Here is a 27,164-nt window from a genome sequence, read left to right on the forward strand (position 1 = left end):
AAACATTAAAATAGCTCACAAATAGAGCATTCCATAGTTCATTTCCCAGTAACTTCAATGTAGTTTTTATCAAATGTTACTCAAATGTTACCCGAGTATTCCTGGCTGCAGGACGGTGTGTGTGATTGAGTCAAAAAAAACTGCAGTGTGTGTCCATGGTAATGAGTGTGGTTTATTGATGTCATTTGAATGTTTTTTGGACAATGCTGTCACTATGTGGCAGAGAGGATGAGTATATTTGATTAGATTCTCCCCATACTCGTCGTTAGTAGATCATACTGTATATGTATTGGTGGGTCAGCCCATCATCACTTGTTCAGTCGTCTCAAATAAATCAATATTACCTAATAAAAAACTCCAAACAAATAATTGACCATAATATTGTGCCAAATATGCAACAAGACGTATATATACTTTGGTTTTATCAAACGTTTTTTATTGTCCTTAGGAAATCTAATGGGGGAATGTGTAGAATTCTTTTTTTGGGCAATTTGACAAATAAGAGCATGGTGATTGTTCAGGAGGATATGATGTGGCAACAGGATATGCGAAGGAGAGAAACAAGAGATGCAGCTTGTCAGCCACAGAGGGGTTACATGAACAAAAAGTCTCCCCATTTACTGAATATACAGTACATCTCTATAAATCTATGTGCAGCTTTTTGTACATGATAAATCCTTTTTGAACACATGATATTCAAACACAACTCATTTAAACATTATTCAATAGTACAATATTCTCCCCAACACTTCATCTTTGAATCCAGAGCCTTAAATGATGCATTACTCATACATTATATCACTAAACTCCTACTATCTCACTGAGTAGGATTATGTCATTGGATTACAAAAATATAATGCAACCATTGTAAATAGAATCTTCTCAAAATACATGTGTGATGTACTACTACTGTCTCTATTCAGATGAATGGTTCTACCAAATGAACCGGAACATATTGCAGTTTGGATGCAGTTGTAAATCCAACATATTCAAAAATAATTTTCAAGTAGAAGTTCTGACTGCTCTGTTGAAAGCAGAGTTTCCCCACCACCACTCTGCTAACATCATGCTCCTGGTGCATCCGCTGCAGGGCGTTCATTTGGTTCTCCGGAGTTAATAAAGTATGTCTTCTTCTTCTTCTTCTTCTTACATCAGTTCGAACTTTGACTTCAAATTGTAGTGAACAGGCGTTCCTGAGTGTTGGTCCAAAAACACCAGATTCTTTATTTCCCAAAAGGCTAGCGATAGCATGTTTTAGTTGGAATAAATCATTTTCCATGGATGTGTAGTCTCCAATCCCACACTGATTACCCTGATGACATCGATTTCAAAAGGTCAATTATTATTTTTTCAATTCTGTCAGTTTCATTTTTCAGCATTGGAGGTCGCCTATTGTGAACAACACATGTCGACACCCGCCCCCTCAGACAGACAGCGTTACCGTGAGCTGATGCTCTGTAGGGTTTATATGACTGTCTCTCATGTCTCATGTCAAATTGCTCCGACAGAGGATTTATGGCTTCATGAGTTGCTCATGCTTTCTGTACAAATCAGAATAAGGACCTGACATTATGCTCTGGTCCTTATGGTGTGCACACTCTGAATTGATTCTGATAGAATACCCAGTGCGATGAGAGCTTGCTGTACAGTGCATTAGCAGCTCACTGATTCAGTGTCTCAGTCCCCATCAATCCTATGTGACCTTCATAGACACTGTGTAGGTGGATTAAAACAGGTTTCATTTAAAACATGGAACATCCTGCACTGCAATCTATTTTTAGTACACATAAAGTAAAATAGGAGTAATGCAGTATAGCATATTGGGAAATGTGAAATGATCTTCTATCATAAACTATTTGATATTATCAAAAGTTGTATATGGTAAGATCAATTTACACTATATACAAACTATCATATCATTGATGTTTTAGCTTTGAAGTGCATATGTGAATCTTTAAAAATACTAATGAAATGAAACAAAACGGAAATACTGAAGCACTACTGAATGTCAAGGAGCTTCTAATATATCAATCTCTATGAGGATGTTTGGTTGTCCAAAACTGATGAGTTTATTTATACACCTAATAAACTGACAATGTCATTTTATCAGTTCACCTTGCAACATTATGCTGGATGAGATATGAAAACAGGTTTCAGAATCACACCTACAATTTAGCTGGAAGGATGTTTGGTCGTTGTTTTTGGTGTGCTCACCTCTGGTTTTATTTCTAAATAAAGTAATGCTTATCTGACTTAACTGTTCAACATGTTCAATATGTCTGGGTGAGTGTTTCCGCTCAAAGGTCACAGCATTTCATCGTGGGAGTTACAGTATGGCCGTACTGTTTAGTGACATTGATGTGTATGTGAAAAGGTACTTAGTGAGTAAAAATGTTATTTAGATAACATCCTAGCTATTTCAGCCAGAGCAGCTCAGCCTCCCCAGATAAAACAATATAATATAATATAATATAATATAATATATAATATCCTATCATATAATATCACAAAATATACCATAAAATAATACAATAACATATCATTTATTACAATATAATACTGTATAATATAATAACTGTGTCCAATATTAGTTTGTGTGGCAACCACACTATCAAGTCTCATTTCATCCTCCTGGTGAACAGACAATTACCGTGTTGAAAACTAACACACAAACATTTGCTGGACATGTGACTGTTTGCCAATATTAATGTAATATCCTTTTGCTGTAGTGCAATAAACTAAAAGCTTTCCAACAAACCTTTTCCCTGAAAAAAAAAAAACGAGGCCATGATCATTGGACAACATCATGTTGATACTGAAAGCAGTGAGATTGTGTCTTTTTAAAGTGCTAAGTCCTAATACAAGAATCCTGGATCCACTACCAGGAAGTCGATGTGGTCCTTCTCTTTGGTCTTGAAGGCCTCGGCGATGATCTGAGCAGCATCCTTGTGCTCCCGCCCTCTCAGGGAAACGCCGTTGACCTCGAGGATGACCTGACCCTCTTTCAGCTGCGCACAGTTATCAGCTGAGCCTCCTTTCTGTTAACAGAGATATGCAGGGGAGATATTGATTCAGATCAATATCTCCATTCAATGACAGTTGAGTGTTTTTGCTGATGTTATACTAACTGTTGTAGGGACTATGAGAAAAACAATGATTCAGCCGCCCAGCAGCACAGCTGAGCAGCCATAGGCTGGAGTTGCGTACAGTTCCATTCATTGTAAATTGTGTTGCAATGTGGTCAACAAGAATTGGAGCTCCCTTTACTCTCCAACCAATAAAACTAATAATTAACAGCTGGCCGGATCACATCCACACAGGTACCCTCATGAACATACACTGACATCCCATAATACATTCCTTCCAAAATACAGTATATATACACTGCCCAGCCAAGAAAAAGGTCACAAGCCTGTGGGGGCAGTGCTATGATCTGGGGTTGCTGCAGTTGGTCTGGTCTCGGTTCAGCAACGTGCCCAAAGAATGAGGTCAGCTGACTCCCTGAATATACTGAAGGACCAGGTTATTCCATCAATGGATTTTTTCTTCCCTGATGGCACGGGCATGTTCCAAAATGACAATGCCAGGATCCATCGGGCTCAAATTGTGAAAGAGTGGTTCTGGGAGCATGAGACATCACTTCACACATGGATTGGCCCCCACAGAGTCCAGACCTGAACCCGATTGAGAATCTCCCGTCATCAATTTTTTGATGAAAAAATGAATGCAACTCTGGACATCCAACGAATATTAGAGCGTGTGACCTTTTTTTTTGGCTGGGCACTGTATATATAAATGAAAATACTGATTTGTTATCTTTTTCGTGTAATGTAGGACTAATGACGTCACCCATCAATCAAATTTCTCGTGTAAATCACGTGGCAGTAAGTTCAGTAAGGTATCTCAGAAGTTCCTCTCAACGGAATCTCACGTTGTTTTCAGGCCAGGTGAACTCTAATGATGTAATGAATAAGAGCTGATTGCTATGACTCTGATGGTACTGTGTTGTAAAACACACAGTTAGATGTTTTAAAATGAATAGAGCATATTACAGCAAATTCAACAAGTTTTAGTACTAATTCTTGCATACCCAATGGTTCAAATGACTTGTCATGTGGTAAGTGTTACTCATTATCTTACAGAAAACATACAAATAATTTTGAATTACTTTGCAGTCTCAATTGGCTTTGAGAGCATGAGTCATTTCTCCTGTTTTTTTGGCTTTGTGGCCCGGCATATTTCATACTTATCAACCTTATTTTCAGTGAAAAATTAGCAATCATATACTCCTTACACCAAACAGAGGTAATAGAGATCAGTGTTTGAAAGCGCAGACTGTAGTGTTATCGGGAGTCTTGAAGATCAGGGACAACGACCTAGCATCTAGAGCCAGACATGTTCAGGGAAATTGTTTATAACAAATGAAGAGGGTTCCTCCACAACAACCCAGTTGACAAATATTTCCTGTCTGGGGATGTTTTTCTCTGTGCATAGCCTATATGATGCATAGCCACTGCATCCATCAAAAAAGATGGGATTTCTCGGGGCAGGATTATGAAACACACCTCAATGGTCAGAGAACCTAAATCAAAGGGCAAAAGACAAGCAACCAACAGTCGTCTGATTAGACCTCACCAACGCTTATTGGTCTGAGAAGGACTGGATGTTTATTACAGATAATTGGCTCTTACAGGCATGATCACAAGCTTCTGTACCTGGAAGGACCTTCCGAAGTCTGATTTGACAACTCCTAAATTTAGCAGCAGAAGCAAAGAAAAGTGGCCCTGGGTTGGATAAGGGCATCGTCCAGCCTGCGCTGTGAGGGTTCATGGATGAAAGCGTCAGCCAAATGCAATGTAATGAAAGTGCTTGGGAGGGGGGTTTCATGTATCACTGTAAGATGGAGCCAATGCAGGCTAAAAGATGGCTGAAAGACCTGGCTCTACTGGCTCTGCCTTTTGCAATGTCTCTTCATAGATTAAGAGTTCCTCATGACTTCTGTTAAGGTTATGAGAGCAAAACCAACAAGCACCTGCACAAATAGTTGGTAATTGCCCAAAGTTTTTTTTCAGTAGGCCTTTACATCTCATCTAGACAACTTAAGTTAACAGTTTTGCAGGAATAAAGTTGGCAAAATTTCATCAACGACCTGGTAAATGACTTGAATTTCCTCTGTCACGACGACTGCACACATTTGGACAGAGAAGTTATGTGGGAGGAAAGATGAACCAAGACCCACAAAGCAAGGCATGAAAAACAAATCCTTAGTTCAGGAGTGCAGAGGCCAACCTCTGCAGGGGCTTCCAAGCCTAACCATGGTAGTGGTTGTTGTCCCCTCTGGGCTTAAATGAAAGCAGCAACAAAAACAAACAGCTTGCAGGATTTGGGGGGAGGCAAAATGAACCTTGTGTTTGTTACGCAGCAAACGAGAGGAGGGAAAAATGAAGCCGGCATAACATGGACGGCAAAAGGCTATTGCCAGCAGAGAGGTTCGTGGCTCAGGGTTCAAACAGGTTGGGCGATGACTCCTGCTCCTGGATGAAAATGTTTATTTCCTTAGTGTATGAGCACCATACATTTCACATTGAATGGACTTTGCATTGACACTTTCTTGGCTAATCCGTTATCAATTTATCCACTTTCCCTCATCAGCCCGGCTGTGTATTTTTGTCAGCATCAGGTCTCATGCTTGTCCAGCCCCCAAGCCTACCTCCATACTCACGAAAACCTATCAAATGTAAAATTATCTATTTTAAGTACTCTTTTTTCCCCCTAAAATAACACAGGACATGCATTTATAGAGCAGATCTGTAAACACGCATTTGGTGGACTAGGTGTAGCTATTTAAAGCATTGGTTCTCAACTGGTCAAGCCTCAGGACCCACTTTTTCCTTTGTCAATAAAGCACGACCCAAAGTTTTGAACCACTGCAGTAATATACATATATACAGTATATCAAAGTCCAAGTCTGTCTTTTTACCCCATGTAAACTACACATTCTGGTACACTGAGATTAAAATAAATACATCTATTATTATCTGACATATTTAATAATATTTAATGCCATTTATCTGTTGTTACTTTGTTCGGACAGCTGAAGCTGCTCCTCACAGAGAGAAGAGGAAACAGGTGAGCGGCTGTGTGAATTACTTTAAATTGTGGATAAGTGTAGATAGGATAAAAAAAGGTAAATAAAGGAAAGTATAGGGTGATCACGCTCTCTGGTCTACGACATTTCCAGTCAAACGGCTACTGCACGCTCAGAATTAGACATTTCGGCCTTCAACATAAAAGTGGCCTTCAAAATAAAAGTTAGACTTTTTCCGTTTCTTTTTTTTTCACAACTTTTTTTCCACTTGCAAATCTGCGAGCCACTCAAAATGGGTCGATCGCGACCCACCAGTTGAGAACCACTGATTTAAAGGCTCCTTTGCCTTCACACCACTGCAAATATATGATCTTATCTGGCAAGTCTTTGTCGTTGACTTCAACATTTCTGTTAACCTAGTTGGTTTAAAGAAAGAGATAAACCACTTAAGATGAAATCATTTGTTTTAGCCTTCTCACCATCACCAAGAGTGCTAACAGTTTGGAACCTTTAAAGGTCTCCTATTATGCTTTTGAACAATAGTAGGGCAATATCTATACAAAGCTTGTGTGTGAAGTGTTTTGCTCAAAATACCAAACAGATCCCCCATTGTAACATGCTTTATCCCCCTCTATTTCAGCCATGAATGTATAATAAGAACTGGATACACCGTTGGAGGCGGGACCTCGTTCATTCCTATGAGAGCTGCTCATTTGCGCATGAAGACAAAATGGCCTGAGATTCTCGAGAGCAAAACGCCACAAATTTCCCATCATGCCTGGCTGTCGAGAACAGAGAGCATGCTCAGTTGAGTCTCCCCTTAAGCCCTACCCCCGATCTCCCGCTCTCGGCTCAGTAGAATGAATGGAGAGAGAAAATAAATCTGGATTCAGCTTTTAGCGCATTTTACAACTTTAAGGACCTAATGTTTTTAATAAGGGCTATAAAATGGTTCTGTGACTGTCGCTTTAAATTTGAGCTGACCTGAAGCTGGCCACGCCCCTTTGGAGCATCATGATTTCTCCTCTGAAGAGAGATTTCTACTGGGAGAAACTCAGCTGAACGCTGCCGTGATTAAACGCCATATGATGGGCAAACCACATCCAGCATTATTTCTGAAACACTTCTCAGAGTTTACCACTAGAACAGAGATATAAACAACTCTAAGTCCCTCCTGCAGACATCCTGCTGAATACACAGACACACAGCTGCGGAGGGGATTCAGCTCGCGACTGTATATGGGGGACGATAAGTTGGGACGTGTCACGTGGGTGGGACATTGTCAGGAGTTCAATATAAAGCCAGCCAACATTTTCCTTATTACGTCATAAGGACAGCAAATCTGGATCAGCTCGTTTGTACCCCCGTTTTTAGAGATGTGGGTAAGGAGGAAAAGAGAGAGGGTTGTATTTTCTGACACTTTGTGAGTCTCCTTACACACCGGGACACATATTTATGTATAAAAGACATCAAAAAGTGCATTTTGCTAAATAGGTGACCTTTAACGCAAAGGGAAAAGTGAGCATAATTAGATTACAGCCGCTCAATCACAGGGATAGAGACAACCACTCAAGTTCAATATCCTACATGACGTTGGGGACATAGTGTTTGACAAGCTACAAAATGACTGTGAGGGTTACATTGAAAGTCCTTCACTGTCCTGAGACTCCACAGAAAGGAGTCATGTTATGGAATGCACAGACATGACAACTCCTCAAGGATACACTGCTCATAAAAAGACTCATTCAGTGAGTGGGGCTGATTCACCTCAGCTCATAAAGGACTTTGGTTACTGCTCTGTGCTACTGAGTGTTGTCTTAACAAAACGAGAAAAGCTGTGAGAGGAAAACATCAAAATAAGTATTTTATTGCTTGTCAATACTATCTGTGCAAAAAATGCAAGCTACTAATTAGATGCTTATGCAACCTGCTTTTGTAAAAGCATTATTTTAAGGCTCAGAAATCAATATTTTCTCTGCATAGTTTTTAATTTAAATAGAGTAGTTTTTAAAGACAATACTGTGAACAAAACAATGGCTTAGAAGCTTAAGTCATTGTATAGCTGTCTCACCTGAATGGTGACTATGCGCGGCAAAGGTTGCCGTGTATTAGCTCCCCCCTCTATAGCGATGCCAAGGGTGTTGGAATTCTTAACCACTCGTACCAGGGTAGCGTTCGGCACTGGCATGGGTGAGCCGGACTGCTGGAACACAGAGTGGACACAGGTCAGAGGCGATAGCAATTAAGAGCAAGGTCCAACTTCATTTGTCAACTTTATGCAAGAGGAAAAAGTTTGTATTATGGACTTTGTACCTTTCAGGAACCAACAATGTTGACATGCACCACCTAGCTAACTGATGGAGGAGCTGTTAAAAGTGTTTGAACGTCATCCATTCAACATTACCTTCTCTTACCTTTTATGTGTGCCATACTCCCTATCTGTACAATTTATGGCCCCTCCCCCCTTTATTTCTGCTAAACCTCTTTTGGATACTCTGCTGCTAGTAATGCAAACTGAATTTTTCATCAGATGCTTTGACTTGAAATGATGCTGCTTACAAAAACAACAATATCATTACTTTGTCCTAATTAACTGAGGGATGAACACTGTGAGTGAAAGGAACAAAGATGTTGCAAGACACAAGAGAAAATTAGCTAGTATACTTTATAATATACTCCGTGGCTTATGAGGAAATAGGGTGCAGGTGTGTTGATGTTCAGGTTGCAGAAGGCACAAACACTGTGAGGACATCTGGTGGGCAGGTGGGATATGACAGGCCAGAGGTTTATCTATAAAACAGGGTACGGTAACTCTTCAGAAAAGCAGCATTGTATAACTTTTGTTTCGCAGATCGGCCCCCTTGTCTGTCTGCATGGTGTATACTATTGGTGCAAAATGAGGCTCTGCTTTGCATCAGTCTTTGCACACTAAGATGGAGTTTCACTGATGTTCAGCGGAGAGAGTAAAAGAAGACAGACGCTAAGTAAGAAATACATTATATACTCATGCTTTGAGTTTGTGTGTAGTGTGGATTTGAAACTGTTGCATATGTTTGTTTTTATTTCTTCACCTGCATCAGGATATTTACTTTAAATCTTCGAAAGAAAAACTCTTCTCTAGGTTTTTTCATATGTCTGCAGGCCTGCTAGTTCAAATGTCACTTGTAAATAGTTCTTATGAGTTTCTTTAAACCTACTTAAGACCCAAATGTAGTTTGAAAGTCAATTTCACAAATATTCTGCTGTTTTTTATTGTCTTTCAACTTCTAATGATACATAAAATACCTCCAATCATCCAACAAGCCTTGACTTGCCGAAAACAGTTTTAATAATAATAATAATAATAATAATGCAGCAGTTATTCAGTGTGATTAAACAGTGCTGTGTTTTTCATGACGAGGACAACCTTGACAGATTAAATGAGTGCACTCACATTTTCCGTTGCCTGCTTCGTCCTGCCCAAGCTATTAACTTTGAAAGAGAGAAATGACTAAGCCCGCCCAGAAATCGATGCTGAGGCTTTATACTTTCAAGTCAGTGCCAACATATTACTGTGCAATTGTTTGTGCATGAAAAGAGGTGTTCATACATAAGTACCAGACATCTCTTTCATGATCTGCTTTATTGTTATTGATTTAGTATTGTTTTTTTTTACTTGTCACTGGAGTGGGATTAAACTCATCTGTTTTTTTCAGTTACATGTTTTGTTTATATTTGCATTTTATTTTTCCCACAAAAAAACTCAGCGCTTTGGTGGCCAATAACACAATATATGTCTGTGAATAACATGATCAGCACTTCATATCTGGTTAAAATGTTTAATATATAGATCTGAACAAATATTTCTCAAATAATGAATTCTTGAAACTTGTCTGACGCTGCCATTATGGATTTTCCTCTCCTTGTATGCAGATGACTTCAGATTTGTTTTTTGCACAGAGGAGAAGTCACACATTCGGGACAATCTGTACAAGAGCACACTTAATGTAACATGGTGAATCCAACTGCGTTTTGAAAGGATTATTTACCTGTCTGGTTCCTGGAGGGGGTGCATGGGCCCCTGGCTTTTCAAGATGGCATTGCGTGTTCTTGCTCGGTCGTGGGCTGCCGTCCTTACTGAGGCCCCCTGCCTCGGCGATGTCCACCCCACTGTCCTCACTTAGAGTCTGGCCACTGTCTGACAGCTGGGAGAGTGTGGCCCCTGGATGAGACCCTGCAGTGTTGGTCAGTCCATACATGCTATGACAAGCTATGTTTCTCATACATAAATATTATATCAAAACATTTCAATATGATTTGATCATACTATTATTAGTATTGTATAGTAGTATAGTTCTATAATGGATTGTATATACTGTATAGCAAATACTAAGATATATATATACTTAACAAAATCACAAAGGCAATGGTTTTACAAATATTTGCAACAAATAAGAATTGTCTCCCCCATGAAGAGCTGACTTAACACTCATACATGTACCTCTTTGCTGTGTTCTGCAGTCTGCAGACAGCCGGTTCATGTCTGTAATGATGACTTTGTGGGTGAGGGCAGGAGAGCAGGGTCGGTCAGGACTATAGGTTGGAGCAGCAGGTGGGATGAGGGAGGGGCAGGGGGAAGGGCATGGTGAGGGGTGGGGTGATAGATGAGGGGATTGCATGGGAGAAGCAGCTTTGGAAGAGGAAGCAGACTTTGCAAAGTAGGAGGACTTCTCATAGGAGCTGGATCTGCCAGCCATCTTGACAGATGCCTCTGGCTGAGCAGAGCCTGAGGGCTGCCGGTGCTGCAGGAAGCCGGGGCAGGTGTGGTGTCTGGAGCTATGTCGGCTGTTGGAGTGGTTGTAGTGTTCAGAGTCAGATATTTGAAGGTAACTCTGGCATGTGTGATGGAGTGCATTGAGGGAAGTGTGGTGGCTGGCATCAGCACAGGTGTGGTGGGCAGAGGGGGCTAAAGACTGGTGGGTGGTGGGAAGGGATTTGAGGGACCTGTGGAGGCAGTCCTGGAGCAGCCGTGTTGGGCGAGTGAGAAGTGGGCTGGACACGAGCTGCACCCGGCGGGCTGAAGGCTTCCTGCTGGGCTCCTTCTCACTGGACAGGCTGCCGTAAGCCTGGGGGGGGGGTAGCTCTTAATAATGTAGGAGATTCACCTGAAGCACGCATTTTAGCCTGTCAATGAAAAAAATGAAATAGCTACCTCAATCTTATAATCTCTATAACTGGAAGCTGGGAAAAAGCTGGCCTGGCTCTGACAAAAGTGGAAAAAAACAAACTCTAAAGTTTTCAAGAGTCCTCTCCTGCTGATGTTCAGGTGTATATCAGTATGTATTGTCTCTACTTTAAAGAGTCCTCTCCTGCTGATGTTCAGGTGTATATCAGTATGTAGAGTCTCTACTTTAAAGAGTCCTCTCCTGCTGATGTTCAGGTGTATATCAGTATGTAGTGTCTCTACTTTAAAGAGTCCTCTCCTGCTGATGTTCAGGTGTATATCTGTATGTATTGTCTCTACTTTAAAGAATCCTCTCCTGCTGATTTCAGGTGTATATCAGCATGTAGCATCTCTACTTTAAAGAGTCCTCTCCTGCTGATGTTCAGGTGTATATCAGTATGTAGTGTCTCTACTTTAAAGAGTCCTCTCCTGCTGATGTTCAGGTGTATATCAGTATGTAGTGTCTCTACTTTAAAGAGTCCTCTCCTGCTGATGTTCAGGTGTATATCAGTATGTATTGTCTCTACTTTAAAGAGTCCTCTCCTGCTGATTTCAGGTGTATATCAGCATGTAGCATCTCTACTTTAAAGAGTCCTCTCCTGCTGATGTTCAGGTGTATATCAGTATGTAGTGTCTCTACTTTAAAGAGTCCTCTCCTGCTGATGTTCAGGTGTGTATCAGTATGTAGTGCCTCTACTTTAAAGAGTCCTCTCCTGCTGATGTTCAGGTGTATATCTGTATGTAGTGCCTCTACTTTAAAGAGTCCTCTCCTGCTGATGTTCAACTGTATATCAGTGTGTAGCATCTCTACTTTAAAGAGTCCTCTCCTGCTGATGTTCAACTGTATATCAGTGTGTAGCATCTCTACTTTAAAGAGTCCTCTCTGCTGATGTTCAGGTGTATATCAGTATGTAGTGTCTCTACTTTAAAGAGTCCTCTCCTGCTGATGTTCATGTGTATATCAGTATGTAGCATCTCTACTTTAAAGAGTCCTCTCCTGCTGATGTTCAGGTGTATATCAGTATGTAGCGTCTCTACTTTAAAGAGTCCTCTCCTGCTGATGTTCAGGTGTATATCAGTATGTAGTGTCTCTACTTTAAAGAGTATTCTCCTGCTGATGTTCAGGTGTATATCAGTATGTATTGTCTCTACTTTAAAGAGTCCTCTCCTGCTGATTTCAGGTGTATATCAGTATTGTCTCTACTTTAAAGAGTCCTCTCCTGCTGATTTCAGGTGTATATCAGTATGTATTGTCTCTACTTTAAAGAGTCCTCTCCTGCTGATTTCAGGTGTATATCAGCATGTAGCATCTCTACTTTAAAGAGTCCTCTCCTGCTGATGTTCAGGTGTATATCAGTATGTAGTGTCTCTACTTTAAAGAGTCCTCTCCTGCTGATGTTCAGGTGTGTATCAGTATGTAGTGCCTCTACTTTAAAGAGTCCTCTCCTGCTGATGTTCAGGTGTATATCTGTATGTAGTGCCTCTACTTTAAAGAGTCCTCTCCTGCTGATGTTCAGGTGTATATCAGTATGTAGTGCCTCTACTTTAAAGAGTCCTCTCCTGCTGATGTTCAGGTATATATCAGTGTGTAGCATCTCTACTTTAAAGAGTCCTCTCCTGCTGATGTTCAACTGTATATCAGTGTGTAGCATCTCTACTTTAAAGAGTCCTCTCCTGCTGATGTTCAGGTGTATATCAGTATGTAGTGTCTCTACTTTAAAGAGTCCTCTCCTGCTGATGTTCAGGTGTATATCAGTATGTAGTGTCTCTACTTTAAAGAGTCCTCTCCTGCTGAAGTTCAGGTGTATATCAGTATGTAGCGTCTCTACTTTAAAGAGTCCTCTCCTGCTGATGTTCAGGTATATATCAGTGTGTAGCATCTCTACTTTAAAGAGTCCTCTCCTGCTGATGTTCAACTGTATATCAGTGTGTAGCATCTCTACTTTAAAGAGTCCTCTCCTGCTGATGTTCAACTGTATATCAGTGTGTAGCATCTCTACTTTAAAGAGTCCTCTCTGCTGATGTTCAGGTGTATATCAGTATGTAGTGTCTCTACTTTAAAGAGTCCTCTCCTGCTGATGTTCAGGTGTATATCAGTATGTAGCGTCTCTACTTTAAAGAGTCCTCTCCTGCTGATGTTCAGGTGTATATCAGTATGTAGCGTCTCTACTTTAAAGAGTCCTCTCCTGCTGATGTTCAGGTGTATATCAGTATGTAGTGTCTCTACTTTAAAGAGTATTCTCCTGCTGATGTTCAGGTGTATATCAGTATGTATTGTCTCTACTTTAAAGAGTCCTCTCCTGCTGATTTCAGGTGTATATCAGTATGTATTGTCTCTACTTTAAAGAGTCCTCTCCTGCTGATGTTCAGGTGTATATCAGTATGTAGTGTCTCTACTTTAAAGAGTCCTCTCCTGCTGATTTCAGGTGTATATCAGTATGTAGCATCTCTACTTTAAAGAGTCCTCTCCTGCTGGTGTTCAGGTGTATATCAGTATGTAGCGTCTCTACTTTAAAGAGTCCTCTCCTGCTGATGTTCAGGTGTATATCAGTATGTAGTGTATCTACTTTAAAGAGTCCTCTCCTGCTGATGTTCAGGTGTACATCTGTATGTAGTGCCTCTACTTTAAAGAGTCTTCTCCTGCTGATGTTCAGGTGTATATCAGTATGTAGTGTCTCTACTTTAAAGAGTCCTCTCCTGCTGATGTTCAGGTGTATATCAGTATGTAGCATCTCTACTTTAAAGAGTCCTCTCCTGCTGATGTTCAGGTGTATATCAGTATGTAGTGTCTCTACTTTAAAGAGTCCTCTCCTGCTGATGTTCAGGTGTATATCTGTATGTAGTGTCTCTACTTTAAAGAGTCCTCTCCTGCTGATGTTCAGGTGTATATCAGTATGTAGTGTCTCTACTTCAAAGAGTCCTCTCCTGCTGATGTTCAGGTGTATATCAGTATGTAGTGTCTCTACTTTAAAGAGTCGGATGCATCTTATTTTGAATGCAGAACAAAATAAATAACACATACCATTGTCATGTTTTGTAAGGCATTAGTATTGTCCTCATGGTCGTTTTCTGCCAAGCCAGCAACACAGCCGTCATTCTGGAAGAAACAGCATGTAGTCATGTAATACTGCAGGCATGAATCTGTAACAAAAACTTAAAGAGCATTTTACTGTAGCCTACATAATCATGCCAGATGGAGGGATTTTTCCCACAGGGCAACATAACGAGAGCAAGGCAGTTTAGAAAGTTAGAACAAAGTGTTTGAGAAACAGTTGTTATTCTTTATGTAAAAGCTGAAATAGGTGGTGGCACTACAGGCTGGAGTCTTTCATTTCAATGAACTTAAGGGAGAGCCAGTGTCTGTTAAGGGGCCCATATGGTGCTCAAGCAACCTGAGGTATCATTGTTTTACTCATTATAAATTCAACCAAGCCAATGTGTTATGAGAGCATTATAAGATTGACATGAAAAAATACACATACACATCAATTCAAATGAAAACAAAGATGAAGGCTTCATCGTTTGTCAATTTATGAGAAAAAATGAAATCTTGATTTAGTTTCTGTGTAACACAGGGTTTTCAACTCGTCAAAAACCGCAGCTTGGTCAGTGGCGCTGCACATCAGTCCAAGAGGCACCAAGTACTCTAGCATCAGAGCATCTCCTCAGCCACAACGATGAGACTAACTACAGGAAGGAAGTGGACCAGCTGGCCCGTTGGTGCCAAAATAATAAAATAACAACCTCTTCCTCAATGTGGGGAAGACAAAGGAGATTGTTGTTGACTTCAGGAGAACCCACTCCCAACCCCCCCTCCCTCTGACCATCAATGGTGCTGCTGTGGAGCAGGTGAGCAGCACCCAATTCCTGGGTGTGACCATCACAGATGACCTCACCTGGAACAACAACACCACTGCACTGGCAAAGAAGGCCCAGCAACGCCTCTACTTCATCAGCAAGCTCAAGCGAGCAGGAACCCCCCCCCATCTCCTTCCCTCCCTCCCTCTCTCTCTCTATCATCCGTCCCTCCCTCAATCCTCTCTCTCCCTCCCTGGCTCTCTCTCCTCCCTCCCTCCGTCTCTCCTCTCGCTCCCCCTCTCTCTGTCCCTCAATCTCTCTCCCCCTCTCTCATCTCCCTCTACCCCCGCTCCCAACTCTCCCCTGACCTCTCCGCCCTTGGTCCCACCCACCTTTCCCCACAGCCTCAATGGAAATGTACCAGGACATTAATCCTCCTCCCTCACACACCCGTCCCTCATCCAGCACCAGTTACTTTCTATTCTCCGCTGCTACTGAAAATGTACTTTGCACAAAGTATTTTTTGCACTAAAGAACTACTTGCACTACCGTCAAACTGTGTTGATTGTGTCTAACATATGTATATATTACTTAGTTTAAAAAAATCTTTTTATGTTATATGTTCATGTTTATATTTGCACTGTGGGACAGAAACAGTATTTCAATTTTCTGTATGTCTAACACATGTGGAAACTTTGACAATAAAGTGGACTTTGACTTTGATCAGAGTGGGGGAACCCAGCTGTAAAACAACATGAACCAGGAGCCATATCTTACTTTTGCTGGGCTTCTGCTTGTTTTTTTTTGCTGTTTTGTCACTGATAATGAGAGCTAACCACTCCCATCTTTGTTTTGTTTTAGAAAGGATAAGAGTAATTACTATAAGTAATATGAAGAACACTACCAAACTGATGACTTTAATTAAAAACAAAGGGAACATTCACACAACAGCACAGATGCCAGTCTGTGTTCCCGATCACATACATAGCATATATACGCATACGTTTGCCTCCTTTCACAGCAACCGAATAATATACGTTACATTAATGCAGGGCAGATTAAATCTCTTTCAGGGAAACGTGGAGGAGGACAAAAGAGAAGGAGGGAGGAAGGATGGAGGGAGGGGGGGATGACATCTTTAAGTCAGCATCCTGTCTTGTTTCAAACTCCAGATGTTTAACAAATGTTTTAGCAACCATTAGACATGGATTGATATTCATTTTGTTTGCATTCAAACTCAGGTTCTTAAGGTTGATGGTTTAGAGTACCTCTGGTTTCTCATGTTAGTGGTGTGTGAGGGTCAGTCGTGCAGTTAGGGTCACCATTTAATAGGACCTGCTTCATCCTCTCATTAGCTTCATTGTATTGAACAGAGGAGAGAGGTGGTATCATTTGAGATTTGTATTATTTTGTTTTCTTTCCTAGTTTTGATTAAAAAAAAAGGTCACCACCTGGATTTCACTAAGCAAATAGGTAAGAGCCTGCCATTGGATAATTAGTGCATGGGTGATTATGTTTCAGCTGGCAACAAGTTATTGAACCCTAACTGATGCAGTGAGTAGCTTCTCATTTGTTAAACAGTTATGTGGAAAGACATATCCTATGGTCGCAGAAAAGATGTTAATCTGTTTCAGAAGGGTCGAATTATTGCCATACATCAAGCAGAGACATATAAGGAGATAAAATGGGGTTAAGAACTGTCCAACGCATTATTAAAAACTGGAAGGACAGTGGGGAAACACCATCTTCCAGGAAGGAATGTGGTCGGAAAAAAATGTTGAATGATCGTGATCGGTGAAATCAAATGGTAGAAAAACAACAGTAGAACTCACAGCTATGTTGAATAGTGAAAGTAAGAGCATTTCCACACGCACAATGCAAAGGGAACTCGGGGGATTGGCACTAAACAGCTGTGTAGCCGTAAGAAAACCACTTGTCAGTGAGGCTTCAATTTGCTAGGGAGCATAAAGATTGGACTCTGGAGCAATGGAAGAAGGTCATGTGGTCTGAGGAGTCCAGGCTCACCCTGTTCCAGAGTGATGGGCGCATCAGGGCAAGAACAGAGGTGTCTGTGCCTACTGTACAAGCCTGTGGGGGGGCAGTGCTATGATCTGGGGTTGCTGCAGTTGGTCTGATCTAGGTTCAGCAACGTGCCCAAAGAATGAGGTCAGCTGACTCCCTGAATATACTGAATGACCAGGTTATTCCATCAATGGATTTTTTCTTCCCTGATGGCACAGTCATGTTCCAAGATGACAATGCCAGGATCCATCGGGCTCAAATTGTGAAAGAGTGGTTCAGGGAGCACTGAGACATCATTTTCACACATGGATTGGCCCCCACAGAGTCCAGACCTGAACCTGATTGAGAATATTTGAGATGTGCTGGAGAAGACTTTGTGCAGTGGTCCGAATCTCCCGTCATCAATCCAAGATCTTGGCAAAAAATTATTGCAACTCTTGACAGAAAGAGTCATGAAATCTTAAAAAATCTTCAGTTCAACACGTTGCTCTGGAAATCTGTTTAGACTTGTCAGAAAATCTACTGACCCAATTTCCCTGAAGCTTGGTTAAAGGCTCTAAAATGGGCCCCTCAATCACAGGGGATCTGAATCACTTCTCACTATTTCAATGGAACTGGCCTTGGTGTATTATTGTGACACCTACAGTATGTTTTTCTTACTTTAAAAAAGATTACTTCTGATTAAAAGATTAAAACCTGGATTGAATGTGACATCTCCAAATACCTCTTCCACCTTGGTCAGAAGCTATTGTACATTTTGCAGCAAACCTGCATAGAAATATCAATCTATGAAAAGTATTTTATAACATGGTGTTGGACCAATAAAACATAATGTCAGTTGCTTAAGTTAGACTAACCACACATATCAGGATGAGTGTTTTCACGCTCAAACTAAACTGTGTCGTCAGCAGTGATGTCGGTAACACGTTACTCTAATCTGGCCACTTTTTTCAGTAATGAGTAATCTAATGCGTTACTATTTCCAAACCAGTAATCAGATTAAAGTTACTTATCCAAGTCACTGTGCGGTACTATTTTTGTCATTCTCCTTAGTAAAGATATATGTTTGCTTTCTCCTCACGTCTCGGGGAGTGACGTCTATGCGACAATTAAGCCACGTTTTCAGCACGAGGACACCTCACGTGTAATACCACACAGAGACACAAACGTAAACAACAATGGAGGGAGGAGAGAGATGCGCGTTTTTTAGCTGGAAATACAGTCACTATTTTGAGTTTGAGTCAGCAACAGATGACAATATTAAGGTTCGTTGTTCTCTCTGTGCTGGAGACAAAGTGCTGTCTAGCTTCAAAAACACTACGTCAAATCTGAAGAAACATTTGGAGTCGCAGCACTGCACAGTCAAACTTACAGAGCAGGTCCCACCAGGTGGAGCGAAGCAGAGAGCTGCGACTAAAGCAGGAGGTCCCCCACCACCCAAACAACCAAAGCTGGACCTCGGTGCAAAACCAGTAAGTGGGGGAGAGATGAAGAAGTTGGTCGGGCAGTATGATGGACTAATTTTTATGTTGAGGCGGCGGGGGGTGTTGTCGGCAGCTGCTGAGAGTAACTAATAAAGTAACTTGTAATCTAACTTAATTACTTTTAAAATCAAGTATTCAGTAAAGTAACTAAGTTACATTTTAAAGGAGTGATCAGTAATCAGATTACTTGTTAAAAGTAACTGTGGCAACACTGGTCGTCAGATTGAGTTGTAGTGTTGGGTCTGCTCAGCTGATCAGAAGCGTGCTGCCCCCCCTGCACAATGAGCTCTAAGGAGGAATGTCCACCACAGAATGCATGCACACACACACACACAAAACGCACGCACGCTTTCACACAAACAGACACGATATAAATAGTATAGCATCAAAGAGAAATTATTTAAAGTCCAACGCTTTGACATCTATATTTTGGGATACGGTCCCAGGGAAAACAACGATGCATTGTTGCTCTTAGTATTACACTCTACACAGACTGACTGTCTTTCTCTGCCATCTGCGTATCACCAGAATCAGATCAGCTGACTGAAGTACCATCAGCAGTTATAACTTCTCTTGTTGATATTAGCCTACTTATCGCTCAAGAAGAACAATTGGATTAAGATTGCAAATCGACCGTATGTCATGGATATTGACTAACAGGCAAAAACGGGACGCAGAAAAGAGTCGATTTACTGATATGATTCTGGGCTTATTATGGTGTGATCACTGTTAATGATGACTTATTGAACTGACAAGGCATGCAGAGATGTAGATTTCTTTGTTTGCAGGGCACCACCTGGCTGTATGGGGGCTGAAGAGGCTCAGGGCTTTAAAGCCAGCCTGGACCGCACTGCTTTGCACTTCCTCCACTAGGAAGGGAGGAATAATTGATGGTGACGGTGTATTACTTTGAAATCATGCTAAAACCACATATTTGCTATCAGACAATCCTGTGGTTGGTTGGTTTGCTATTCAAAGGTTATACATCAGACACGCTGATCAAGGCAAACTGCGTTTATCACCCTCAAACTGTCAGTGGTTTAATGCTTAGGGTGTGCTGTAGGGCTTACAGTAATGCCAAATAGTTTAGACTCTAAAGTTACATTAGGCTACTCTTTATAATGTAAAATCCATTTCCCCCAGAAATGAATATGCAACCCCCATGGGGCCCTCGAGCTACAGGTTGAGAACCACTATTTTGGGAGCTGCTTGATGCAGAGAGGAACAGCCAGGCTCACATAGTAGGTCCTCACATTTCAGAAAAATGACCATTAATTTAGCTTAAAAGACAAAAGTTATATATAAGTATCCTTGTTTAAAAATGAGTATTAATTGGGGACACTGTAACAGCTGTAGTTTAAATAAAGATAATGTACTTTATAACCGCTAGTTACAAAATGCATTCTGGGAATCTACCCCAACCTTACTAACAGGTGAGCAAGAACACTTCCAAGCATCTGGACTGCATGTGGAAGATTGAGAAAGGCCTCACAAGCCACAGCATGTTACAAATCATTTTTCAAATTTCTACACCAAATCATTTTCACTAGTATTTTGATCGGATGATTTGGTTAGCAGCAGGTGGTGATTTTTATGCTCAAAAGCCTTGAAAAAGTTAAACATGCCTCCATTAGATCTGCCCAATCATGTCTGTCTTGCTCGATGACCGATTGTATTAAACCCAATTGAATAAGGTCATACAAAGTGTAACCAAGCAAGAACATATTCATTTACAATTCCAGTATTGATGTCCTGTGATAGGTATGGTGAAATCATACCCACCATAGCAGGGTGGGTGTGCCGTGCAATCTGATTGCACTGGCCCTGTGGATGCAGGACCCCCGGACCTCCATGCAAGGCCTGGTGGGCTTCCCTCTCTCGATGCAACACCAGCCTGTCGTACAGCTCCAGGTCCTGGGGAGCCACCAGACTTCTCACCTCTGACAGCATGGACAGCTGGAGGAGAGAAGAAGAGAAATCAAAGCTGAGAGGAGAGCATGCATGAGGGTGGATGCTATGTGTAGCTTTAATAAGGATTACAGCACCTTATCCAATTATTCAAATCCCCAACATTTGGCTCTAGGTAGATAAGCCAGCACAAAATGTTTGCCAAGAGCAGAGAATATCAACTTCTTTGGCATTTAAAGAAAAACATATTCCCAATGTTACATCACCATATACATGAATGAAATTGCTGCATACTTTTACACACAAATATCAACAATGAATGGATCTTTATGAATATTAACTTGGTACCTTTGCATGTGTGTTAAAAAGCTCAAACAGAGCCATGGTGAGTGGCTCCACACCTATGTGTCCCTCCTGGTACTCCTGCAGGTAGTAGACCATAGTCTGCCTCTCTGGGTCCGTCAGCAGCATGTAGGCTTGCTGCTCCAGAGACACCTGAGCCCCTGGAGGGCCCACACCTCTGTATACTGCAGGCTGCTGAGAAAGATAGGTTGACAGATTTAAAAAATGTGAGTGAGTGAAATGAAGGTCACAAGAACAGTTATCTACAAGCCCAAAGCGTGCAGCTGGAAAGTCTTCAGATGTCATTTCCAGCCCCCCTTACTCGTCCTGAGACCACACTGCTGTGACTGAGCTCGAGAAACTGTTCACCTAGGTGACTATGGTTACTGATTTTTGTTTGTTTAGTTTTTAGTCTGACATACTACTATCAGGATTTGTTGAACTGAAAAGTTTTAATAGGCTAAAATATGTGTTGCTGCTTCCCCTGTATACATGAGAGCAAATATACTTCTCTTAAGGTTCAGGGGTTTGAAGGGTTAGCCGAATAAGATGGGAGACGCTTTATGTTGTAGACATTTATTATACATGAAGGAATATATGATTTGTGTCTTAGTCTGCTATTTTCAGAAGCAGATGCTGCGTTAGGTGAATGGAGGTAAAGATAAGATGAAGACCTAGTAGACACGTCTGCTCCTGTGATAGAAATAAATGTATTGTTCTAGATTTACCGGAGTTACTAGAAGTTTGCCACTCAAATACTGTTTAGTAGGTTATTTACTCTTTACTATTCCATGCTTCTGGCCCAACTGAGCAGAAACGCTGCTGGGGGTCAGTCGGTGCTGCTGAATGGTTCGAGAAATGTTTGGGTAAGACTTCCTGGACTCAAAACAAGTTTTTTTCGATGTTCGCTGTAGATTAGATTACATGTTAATAGAAAAATCTTGATGTATACTGTGTGCATAAATGAATGGAAATTATAAACAATTGCACAACCCTATTTATTAAGAAATAAGGCTGCTGTTTCAGAAGGCAGGCAGAGGGATAATTCAATCCTCCTGAGAAGAGCTGACTTAAAATAACGTATAAATGTATCCTGACACTATGTGGATACAAAACCTTTACCTTTAGTGGCAAAAAGCTTTATTTATTTTTTAGTGTATGTGTGTGTGCGTGTGTTTGCGTGAAAAAGAACGAGAGCGAGAGAGAGAGAGAGAGAGAGAGTTGCGCAACCTAAATATAAATAACCCTCCCTATGAAGTCATTATGATAAAACCACCTAGTGCTACACCTTTCTGCCTTCAGAGCAGCCTCCTTCCTACACTTTCCTTAATTCATTAATGGTTTCCCGCTCCTGTTGACATTTTTGTTGGACATGCAATTAATGAAACTGGCTACCCGTGTTATCTAGAACTACGAAGCTAACTAATACTTTAAGCCAAGTCTACAGTATTTCTGATGAATAGCTGATCACATATAAGAGCACTTTTAGCATGTAGCTCACTGATTAAAATGTCGATGGAAAACATTTATCATACCAGACAATGGTCGGGAGGTGCACAGGAAAAAATTGTCTTGGCTATCATTATATGTACAACTTGAAAATATCTAACAAGAACCTCATTGACGATGTATTCACTGTGTATTTGAATTTTATTCAAGGATAGCCCCTCAACCTGTGGCCCCCCATGTCATCATGAGACTCATTATTTTCTATGCATTCATTGACAATGTTAATATATCTGTAGTACCAATCTGTAGTCCTAATGATGACTGTCAGTACATCTGTCCGTCTGTGGACTACTTTTTGTCACCACATTTGCTTTACCACTGTTCAAGATGCAGTCAAACCCCTATTTGTACGATAAGATATCACGGAGTAAAGGCATCGTGACATGACATGGAATCACGCTGCTCTGTGTTGTTGTGCCTCTCTGTGCTTTGGTTATGTAGCAGGCAGGGCCATGTGTGCGTGTTAACCATGAATCCCATAGCTAATATACCCTCATGCTTTCAAGATTATTAAACCTATACTAGCAAGCCACTTGGGTATAGCAGTAGACTAACTGACTGAACTTCAGGTCATCAATGATGTTTTTGTGCTATCTCAACACTTGCTGCAAAGCAACAGAGCGTATTTTAGATTTGTCTCTCCATATATTATAATATACGGGGCTCTGCAGACCTCAAAGACCAAGAGATGGAGATGGACTCAAAATCAAGCCCTATAACCTACTGCCACTTTTTAGAAGACCCTTCCTTCCCTCAGTGGTACAGGAAGAAGTCTGCATCTTTAAGAAGATCAGGATCTTCTGCAGGACAATGCTCCATCACATACAGCGCAGTACTCATCTGCATGGCTAGCCAGTAAAGGCCTTAAAGATGAAAGAATAAGGACATGTTCCCCTTCCTCACCTGACCTAAACCCTCCTGAGAACGTGTGGGCCCTTCTTAAGCGGAGATTTGGGGTGAATGGAGACTCCTCTCTGAACAGAGTCTGGGAGGCTGTGGTTGGTGGTCCACAGATCCAGAACTGACAGACTCCAGGAACTGAAGGCTTGGGACTGTCAGTGAAGAGAAGGGAGGCTATGTTGGTATCTGGTCTTTTTTTAAATGTCAGAAATGTTTATTTGTACATGTTGAGTTTATTATTCTCACTTTAACAGGGGAAATTAAACAAGTGAGATGGGAACTGTTTTTTCCTTTAGTTGCGTAATAATTCTGCTCACTAATATTTGCCTAATAATAGTGCTCATAGATATTCTCCTAAGAAAGCCAAAACCTCACTTTCACTTTCTTAAATATTCATGTTTGAGGTTCATCAACATTTTGGATTGACTGAGGGCTCTGTAGTTGTTCCATAATAAAATTAATCCTCAGAAATACAACTAGCCTAATAGTTGTGCAGACGGTCTAATTATTTATGATCGCCACGAGAGTTCGAGTTCAGTCTCAGGTGTTATATTTGACCATATTAGAGGATCTGAAACTTATAAAATGCAAATGAATTATCACACCAACGTAGTCTGGGAGTATATCAAGAGATCACAATTTTACAAGGCTAAAACCCAAGTGAAGTAACAAGTTATTAATGTGAAGGTCAATGTCTATTTTGATGCTGTCAAACTAAGTCCAAACACCTTAAAATAATGTCCAGATTCTGATTTTAAATCCAGCTTTGTTCATGGTTCAAAAACAGTCAGCATGCTGTAGTGAGAATCTGTCAGTACTATAACAGTGTGAAGAGGCTTACAGAGGGCAGGAGTGCATGGCTGCCTTTCTTACCTTTCCCAATATAAGTGTAGCTTTGGCAGAGGATGGCCTGCAACAAAGAAAAAAGAATGCCAAGCATATTTAAGGAACCAATAATCATACATTTCCCCGCTGAGACAGATAAGGAATTTTGAATCTGATTCATTATATTCATCTTACAGACAAGTTGAACTGAGAGTAACACATAAAGAAAACACATCTACAGACTACCTGTACGTCCCGCCGATTCGTACGCATTTAGGAAATGATACAACAACCAACATCACGGATGCAGTGTGAGTTTAGTGAAGTGTGGGACAGAGAGCTGTTCTAGAGAAATACCTCCCCAAAGTCTCAATCATGGCAATCCCTTTGAAAAAATGATATTAAACCAAGTGCAATCTAACTGGGTTTGCAAATGTAGATGGGACTTTATTTACTACAAAAAAAATGTTTTTCAATCAGCGGTGCGCAGCGTCTCCACTGCTCCCAGCAGCAACTCAATCAACTGGTTAAAGGAAATAAAACCAGTGTGTTGTGTGATGTCAGACGCAAGATTTACCAGATAGATTGTGTTCTTAGTTTCCTATTGTATTTTAGGAGCAACCCATCAAGTTTTGCCCAACAGCATAATAATAATTCACTTTATTTGTAAAGGACCGTTCCAAAAAAAAAATCTAAAATATGTAACAATTAAAAAACGTTTTATTATTATTATTACTCTATATAGTATATCACACCATGCACGCGTACAACCTATAGAACTGCAAAAGGCGTCAGTTTAAACGTTATTCTATCTTTGCGTTATGAATACATGTGTCAGAGAACATATCTGTACTTATTTATTTCTCCAATTTATGGTTTAGTGTGCAGATGTACAGATGTTGGTTTAATCATTTTCAGATAGGCTGTTATCCATTTTTGGCAAATGAATTCTTCAATCGTGATACATGAGAGGTAATATTTAGATTTATGGTTTCGTTTCACATGTTTCTCTCCATTCTTCCTTCTGTTAACGGTGTGGCAGTTTCTCATCTCTCCCGTTGTTGTGCGTACGCAATGGTCAGAGTGTCCGTGGAGCAACGCACATTTTCTCATCACCTGTTTTTTTTATAAATCACAAAGATTGCTGTAGTGGAGAGTTAAAGGTAACTCAGTGTTGGCACTAGTTCTCTAGTTTATCACTAGGTTCACCCCGGTGTGTCGGCAAGAACACCACTTATGGCCAAAGGTCCAGTGTCCAGAAATGAGGAGCTGAGATGATGCTTGACCTTCTTTATTATGTCCTTTAATGGTTTGGATGTTTGTATATGTGTGGTCTTCCTACAAAGAAATGAACACAATACCTGAATACAAAGTTAACTATACATACTTAAACAATAAACATAGAGGCAGCCGATGCTCTTATTCTGACACGCCACGCTACTTCCGGTAATCGGGTTAGCCAAACAATAGGTCTAAAACTTAGCGGTAAACACTAAATACTGTTAGAAATAATCAATATATTGAAACGGAATATTAAAAGATAATTCACTGTTTCAGGACGGATCCTATTTTTCCAATTCCGGTAGTATTACCGGATGTTGTTTTCAGCCTCAGATAGCATATACTGTAGCAAATATTGTATTGTATATATGAGTAGAGGACGCGTGGAGTTACATCCTAAACACACCGCCTCTACCGCTCACTCATTGATGCTGCAATGATACTATTGCGTGTTTAATAACTGATAAACTTCAGAAGGATTGCATAATAGAATATCGTAGGTGAGAGCTTCAGGACATCACTAACAAAGATGGCGACGGTGACGTCATAAAGGACCCGCCCCCGACGACGTCAGCCTATAGAAAAATCCGGAGAACCCCATGTGTCAAGCGGCCAACAAGATCCAGCCCCCCGCTACCAACCAAGGAGAGCACGAGACCCATAGACTGTATATATAGATGGACAGAGTGGCTCCATTCAGCTGTGTTCTATAGAATTGAAGCAACCGAGGCGACGCCATCTTTGAAAATTTGGAGCCAGTTCGAAGTACGCTTGCGCAGTAGAATCTGAAGCATGCGCAGTGAAGAGGAGGTCGCGATCAGACCCGCCCACTCATCGAGTGAAACACGCCCCTTATCGAGTGAAACACGCCCCCTTCTCCGTCCGTTCCCCACCACACACACAGGCCGAGTCCGACTCTCTGGGGCTAAACTGGCTGAAACTACAGTGCCCAGTTCGGTCAGGGTATTTGGATTTTCTCCGGTAAGTGTAACGTATGTAAAACAAACCTCTTGTCTGTGTTTGTGAAATACACCTCAGACAGCTTATATTTTTTGATTGTAGACACCAGTTTACCAGCTAATAACTTAATTGACATTACCGTTAACGTTAGATAGCATAGAAGCTAACCTTCATAGTAGCGATAGCTAGTTGGTGATACATAAAATAAACTGACAATATACTGACAATGATTAGACTAGTTCTATCTTTAAATTAATAATGCATAGTACCGCTGAATGCTGAGGTAAATTAACCTGGTAACGTAACGTAACAGATTGCCAACTAGATCGCTATTCCTGGCACAATGTCAAATAAGATACATAAATAATAACAATAATAACCATCCTTCTACCTAATGTCACTAAGAATAATGTTATTTGTTAATTTCACCTCATGTATTTCACAGAGCACGTCAAACACCCTCATCGCAAAGCCAGCTGTGACAGCTGTCATTAAATATTCAGCCTAGAATATTTAAACGTTAACGTTAACTTTTTTATCATTAGAAATCTCGATGTTTCGAGCGTCTTCAACATACAAATCTATCTGTTTTTCGTTGGTATATGACCATAATCCTTTCAAGGATGTCCGAAAATCTATAGATTACTGTCAAATTAAGTTAACTTTCTAACGTTAGCGGCTAAGCTATCGCTACCGTCATTTTAATGAGTTCGCTAGCTAATATTAAGTTAATATTCACTTACCGAAAAAACTGCACAGAGCTCCCCTGAGATGGCCTGTTAGTACAATCAACAGCACAACACGACATGACTGTCAATATATAAATGTAAAGTAATAACAGCAA

General features: G+C 40.8%; 1 protein-coding gene across 1 annotated transcript in view; it reads right to left on the reverse strand.

Annotated features, from left to right (window-relative positions):
* Positions 1 to 248: 248 nt before the first annotated feature.
* Positions 249 to 27,164, reverse strand: part of LOC134873578 (whirlin-like) — a 73,983-nt gene continuing 47,067 nt past the window's right edge. Inside the window, 9 exon segments of the mRNA XM_063897332.1 lie at positions 249 to 3,038; positions 8,160 to 8,288; positions 10,117 to 10,289; positions 10,569 to 11,202; positions 11,204 to 11,251; positions 14,314 to 14,388; positions 20,378 to 20,551; positions 20,852 to 21,040; positions 24,128 to 24,164. Coding sequence (XP_063753402.1) covers positions 2,856 to 3,038; positions 8,160 to 8,288; positions 10,117 to 10,289; positions 10,569 to 11,202; positions 11,204 to 11,251; positions 14,314 to 14,388; positions 20,378 to 20,551; positions 20,852 to 21,040; positions 24,128 to 24,164 — 1,642 coding nt within the window. The 3' untranslated portion in view covers positions 249 to 2,855.

This window comes from Eleginops maclovinus, chromosome 12 (genome assembly GCF_036324505.1).
Source record: "Eleginops maclovinus isolate JMC-PN-2008 ecotype Puerto Natales chromosome 12, JC_Emac_rtc_rv5, whole genome shotgun sequence".
Lineage (NCBI taxonomy): Eukaryota > Metazoa > Chordata > Actinopteri > Perciformes > Eleginopidae > Eleginops > Eleginops maclovinus.